General features: G+C 34.2%; 1 protein-coding gene across 1 annotated transcript in view; it reads right to left on the bottom strand.

The window, feature by feature from the left end:
• Nucleotides 1-364: 364 nt before the first annotated feature.
• LOC122817312 (zinc finger BED domain-containing protein 5-like) overlaps nt 365-6,602 on the bottom strand; it is a 1,006,885-nt gene continuing 1,000,647 nt past the window's right edge. Inside the window, exon 11 of the mRNA XM_044090534.1 lies at nt 365-2,447. Within this exon, the coding sequence (XP_043946469.1) occupies nt 526-2,447 (1,922 nt within the window). The 3' untranslated portion in view covers nt 365-525. The remainder of the gene's footprint in view (nt 2,448-6,602) is intronic.

Raw genomic sequence — 6,602 nt, 5'->3', positions numbered from 1 at the left:
CCAGCTAGCTATGAGAGGGGAATGTACCCAAGAAATACCACAGAGGGGAAGGAGGGAGGGTAAACCTGACTACAGATGCATACCTATCGGACATCTACATTTATGGTAGGTACAAAACTGTACTATGTCCTTCAAGGATGCATCTGCAGTCATCACATATGGGTAGAATACCATAGCCAATCTGGGGGTGGAGGATCTATGTAAAGGATGGTGTATGTTTTCCTTTATTGCAGTGGTTCCCAACCTTTTTTGACTTGCGTACCCCTTGGCAATCCATTTCCCTGAAATTGTACCCCTCATATTGTTGGCATTTGTAATAGTTGCTTTTATGTCCAATGTATGTGTTGTAAATTAACGAATAAGATTTAATAATAAAAAACAATCTTTAATAGTAAAGTGAACAAACAGTCTATATATCAGCGATACATATAAATAAGTTATAAAGTTATCATACAATTAAACATTTCAAACTTAATAAAATTTCAAACTACAAACAATTATTAAGCAACTTTATCTTGCACATATTTAATGTGAGCCTTGTGCTTGTTTTGAGGCACATAGTTTTTTGAAATTGGGTTCAACTGATGAAAGGTGTAATCGTAAATCTGGAACTGCATTCAGCTTATTACGATATCTGTTTTTAATTAAGACATAAGAAGAGAAAGCTCTCTCTGCTAGTTCAGTACTTGTAAATGGCAAAAGAAGCAAAAGGGCCTTGTCAGAAAGCTGTTCGTATTCTCTGCTGATGTTTGCCCAAAAGTTAATAAGAAAGTGTCCTTTGAATTCAGCATTTAAAGTACTATCAGTTGAAAGTTCAATCAACTTCTCTTTCTCCTTGACTGATAATTTAGCTGCCTGGACATATTGTTCTTCAAAAGGATTTGAAATCCAATAGATTTCTTCTTCAAGTTTGGGGAAGTACTTCTGGAAGTCCGATTTTAGCCCATTTAAGTGTTCATTTATTTTCTTCCTTATTTCCCGGGATAGATTAAGCTTGTTTTCAGATAAGAAATTATGCAGAGTTTCAAATACCTCAGTTTGGCCATTTTCAAGACATGACCTCCAAAAATCTATTTTTTTAATCATAGATTCAATTTTGTCTGAGACATTGAAGATAGTTATTGAGCTATTCTGAAATGTCAAATTTAATTTGTTTATAATCTGGAAAATGTCTGATAAATATGCAAGTGCCTGAAGCCAATTACAGTCGTGTAACTTGGAAGCAAGGAAGAAAGGATGGTCTTCAAAAAACACCTGGACTTCATGTCTAAGTTCAAACAGCCGGGTAAGTACTTTACCACGAGAAAGCCACCTTACTTCTGTATGAAGGAGCAGAGTAGAATGAGGACTCATCATCTCTTCACACAGAGCTTTGAAAATTCTTGAGTTTGTGGACTTTGATTTTATAAAATTCACCACTTTCACAGCTTCATCCAAAACAACTTTTAATTCACCAGGGAGGTTCTTGCATGCTAAACTTTGTCTGTGGATGCAACAGTGGCTCCAACTTATATTGGGAGCTACCTTCATGACAAGACCACGAAGACCAGAGTAAATCCCTGACATAGACTTGGCACCATCGGTACATAATCCACAACAGTTAGACCAATTAATCTCCTTTTCTTTGAAATAACAATCAATAACATTAAATATATCCTCACCCCTTGTGCGTTGTGACAGAGGATGACAAAGCAAAAGGTTTTCTTCAACTTCATTATCTTTCAAATACCTTGCAATAACAAGCAAAATAGCACAATTGGCAACATCTGTACTTTCATCAACTTGAATAGCAAAAATATTACTGCTTTTAATTCTACCTATTACTGTCATTTCAACATCATCAGACATCTCTTCAAATCTTCGAGATATTGTATTGTTCGAAAGAGGGATGGTGGTCATTTTCCGCACATGTTCTTCTCCAAGCATACATCGAACGGCATCTGTTATACAGGGAGATATTAGAGTCTCGGCTATGGTATGACTTTTACCACATTTTGCTATACGGTAACTAATACGGTAACTAGCTTCAACTGCGTTTTCGTAGTCTTTGTTACCTGACAGGATGTATGATGTCAGATTCATTCTTTTGTTATTTTCCGCTAACCGTTTGAAAAAACTGTATTCTTTGTTTTTATAGTTAGCATGTTTTGTTTCTAAATGTCGTAAAAGTAGGGAAGGTTTCATGCTACCATTTGACAGCACTTCCCCACACACCACGCATTGGGGCTTAGGACAGTCTTCATTTCCCACATACGAAAATCCATATTTCATGTATCCATCACAGTACTTTCTCTTTTTCCCTCTTTGAGAAACTAAGGACTGTGCCTGGTTAGTGTTTTGCACCAAAATGTTGGACATGTCTTGAGAAGTACTCTGATCACACTCCATGCTCATATCATGCGTCAGCTCTTTTGTGCCTGGTTTCAGCCACTTATCCATCACAATATCTAGTAATAAGACAATTACAAAATTAATTTTAATATTAAATTTAAATAATGATAAAAAGAACTGTAACTGTTAAGATAAGAAAAAACTAAGTTTCTCAATTTTCCATGTCAAAAATGTAAGTAGTACTACATGAAAGCAAAATGTGTGTAATTTTGCCCCCGCCCCACAGCCATTCCATTCTCCCATTACTTGGCTGTATCCCCACTTCTCCCATTTGCCATAAACACTGTTCAAAACTGTCAGTGTGCACACTTTTTTCTAATGATTACAGATATTTGGATTTAATTTAAAATTTGTATTTCAAATATACTTAATAAAGCACAAACACTGACAGACATTTGCTAAAGCTAAACAAAGTGTTGCAATGAAAACAGACTTGGCATTAAAACTTCTCTACCTCAAACTCATATTCACTGAATCAGTATTGAAATCCACATTCAAAGAAAATGCATCTGACCAGTGGCGGATTAAGATTAAAGGCAGTTTTCAAATCAGTCAGTATGACAATCTTAGAGGCTGCTATTAACAAACAACTTTATATATCAGAGTGCATGTTCACCCAAAAGTCATACAACATTCCACTACATTCTCTTGCCAAACAAAAGTCATTAAAATAATGTAATTATTAACATATATCTCATTTAATTTCTAATCTAACTCTAACCTAAGCATCAAGTGTATCTCAGCAAGTACTACAATTCAAGTCTTGAAAGGACCAATTGATCTCCAAGAACTTAATTCACTTGGTTTACAAACATATCAGCTGCTATGAGTTAGTTACCTTTCCCACAACGTGACTTGCATAATCTTCAAGCACTACTACTACTACCAGTGTTTCTCCTAGCTAAATTCTTACTTTTTACAGGCATAGCTTTCAACTTTCCATCTCCAAAATGCGGAACATCAGCCCTCATAATGTGGAACAAATGGTCAAAATGTGGAACACGTAATAATGGCTTACTAACAACTTCATCTGGAAGCTCACAGTTAAATGTGATATTCAGCTATTTGTATTTTTTTTTTAAGTTTTAAGGCTGTGTAGCTATACAAAAGAGATGAGGGAGTAACAAAAGCCATAAGACAAAAGGCAAGCTAAGGTAAAGCTAAGAAAAACAAAAAAAAAAAAAAAAAAGACTACCATGCTTGATAATTAGAAATATAGTAACTGCAATATGCAAACTATCCACTCAACTGAATATCAATATACCAGGCATATCTTCTGAATTCCTTTTCTCACTCTCAAAAACAGAACTGGTAAAGTTTACATAAATTCTAATGATGTAATGACCACTTCAACCGAATCATAATGCAAGTTGAAAATATGAAACAACTCATCAAGAGCAGTAAAAGACACCAAACTAACATTTGACATACCGTTGACTAAATGGAACTGAGATAAGGTGCTTTAGTTGGGGAGCTGATGACATGCATTGAATAGTAATAAATGTTTACATGGCACGCATGAAATGCATATACACAAATACACCCTAAATATAAGATTTATTATTTTTAGATATACATTTTAATTTAAATTAAGTAAGGAAATACACATCTTGCATAGAGCCCTAATTCTAAGAACTGTTGCAGCGATGCTTAATGATGTATGTGCTCTCTGATACAATAATAATAAAGAAAAATGTAGAGCTGCCAAATGACTGTAGGTGCAGACCTGTGTGCTGAGTTGCTACAGCAGCCAATATATACCTGCATGTGAATGCAAGAACACTATTAATTGGCTTTCACAACTGTTTAATGGGGTCCCAACATTTAAATAGCATGACATATTACCAGACGCACATCCCAGTCTAGAAACTGTAAAAACCTGCCACTGTATGCCATTGATTACACAGCAAGGTGGCAAAACCAATTTTATCACATCAAAAACTAGTGAGTATGCAAATATTCAATAACTTTGAGGGTTTTTTTGGGAGGGGCATACAAGTAGCTGGAACCTAAAACAGATATCACACATGTCCTTACACAGTCTTCCTTACAACTGAAATAAATCTGTTATAACTCAGACATAAACAGATCTGACAGCTCAGACTGAAATCTCTTTCAGCAGTCAAGACAAATGGAATCTCCATACAAAACAGTAGTAACACAGAAATTTAGTTTGAAAATTTCTCTCTCAGAACAGATTTCTTCTTAAAACCACAGTTGCACAACTACTACCGGCATCAAACATTGAGTACAGCAACGCATCAACTAAGTATCTCGTCTTCTTAAGACTAATAAATTCATACAGACTAGTACTGTCTGCTGCAGAGTCATACGTAGGTCACAGCAGTGTTTGAACACACTCATACTAATGATGGCAGGCATACATATACATTCCTTCTTTTCAAATTAGCTTCTGCTGAGCAAAAAGAAATCAAGTGTAACCATAGGGCCTAGGCTGACAGTGCAAAAAAAAAAAAAAAATCCACATCTGAATGCACAAGTTTGGAAATTTCTAAGAAACAAACAGATGAGCTAGAAACCAAATCCCAAGGCAACCGATTTTAATAGAACAAGTAAAATTACAGTGTCTCTCCTTCAGACTAAAAACTACAAAACAGTGCTCACTATCTTTATATACAAGTGGTAATTAAGCACACGCTCACGCTTAATTAAAAAGATTAACAAATTGTTTAAATGTGCTTCTCTTCATCAGTAAGCATACAAGAAATAATACTATACAAACAAACAATGAAGTTAAGCATGAACAAATAGTGCTGAAACAATACCCCCTACTAGTAAAAACCTCTGTCAAAATGACAAATACTACACTTTACTAACAGTAAAATCTAAATATTTATAAAATTAGGCTCATTTTAAAAATTAAGCTAATTGTAATAACCATTTAAATAAGCACACACAGGATGCCAATATAAAGCCATACTACGAAATTCTAAAAGGTTATTCTCAGTCTAACTCTATCTAAACAAAATTTTTACAACACTTGTGAAATATTATTTAAAAGCAAAGAACAAAACAGCAAAAAAGGCACCACGTAAATCCAATAAACTCTTCCAATTAGGCTTCCGAAAAAACTCTTCAAGATGTTGTAGTAAAATTCTTTATTGAAACACAACCAGCGGACTGCACGAAACAAACAGATATATCAATCAAGCGCTTTCACCTGCACCTATGTCAGGCTTTCTCAAGATAAACCACAAGAGTTAGGGATGTGTTTATATCACACCCTCAATTAAAAAATAATAAATTAAGAAACAATTAGTGACTCATAATTGGTGAGTCTAATTTAAAGTGCTACGTGCTTACAAGAATCTTAGGCATATACAAACTACTGTTAAATGTCAGAAAACAACTCTTCAAATAATGAAATGCGTTAAAGTGCACGTTACAGCCTGGCACCACTTCGTTCTATTAAGCAAAGCTTGTATTTATAAACTACATTTATTAACAAAGTAAATCTTCGAATTACTAAAAAGTAAAAAATATACAATCGAAGTTTAGGTATTTCAGTTGTTGGATAGCTCATATTTAGTGAGTCTTATTTAAAATGCTGCGTGCCTACAAGAATCTTTCCTTTCTTACAATATACAACTGCTATTCAGCGTCAATAACACCAACGTTTACATGAAGTGCATTAAAATGAACGTTGCAACCTGGCATAACTTCGTTCTGTTAGAAAACCTTTATAATTATAAAATGCATTCATTAACAAAATTAATCTCTGAGTTGCCGAAAGATAAAAAGTACAAAAGATAGACTCGAAGTTTAAACATTTCAGTTGCTGAATAGCTACTGCTGCAGAATATCATGATCATTCTAAGTCTTTTAAATATGTGATTCCATTATGAGTCCTTTTAACTTTCAGTATGTTAATGAACAATAAAGTGCTAAGAATACTTGTGTAGCTTAAATGTAAAGTGATTAAAGTAATATAAGTCTAAAATTTTACTTTCTTTTTCTTTTTCAAAAGTGTAGTTTCTGACTTTTTACATAGCGTGCCTAAACTTAATAATGTATCAATTTACAAATAATAAAAAATAATAAAAAGCTGTGGATGTTAAACATCGAGATTTTTCTATTATTTAAAAGCACCTGTTTTTACCTTTCCTGTTTTCGTGATCCCACAGTTCCTGCACACACCTGACACAGAATTACACGCAGTGACACACAACCTTCTTCAGTTAACTGTAACG

The sequence above is a fragment of the Protopterus annectens genome, chromosome 12.part0 (assembly GCF_019279795.1).
Source record: "Protopterus annectens isolate FY-2018-M chromosome 12.part0, PAN1.0, whole genome shotgun sequence".
Classification (NCBI taxonomy): Eukaryota; Metazoa; Chordata; order Ceratodontiformes; family Protopteridae; genus Protopterus; species Protopterus annectens.
This window is presented reverse-complemented; position numbering and strand designations above follow the sequence as displayed.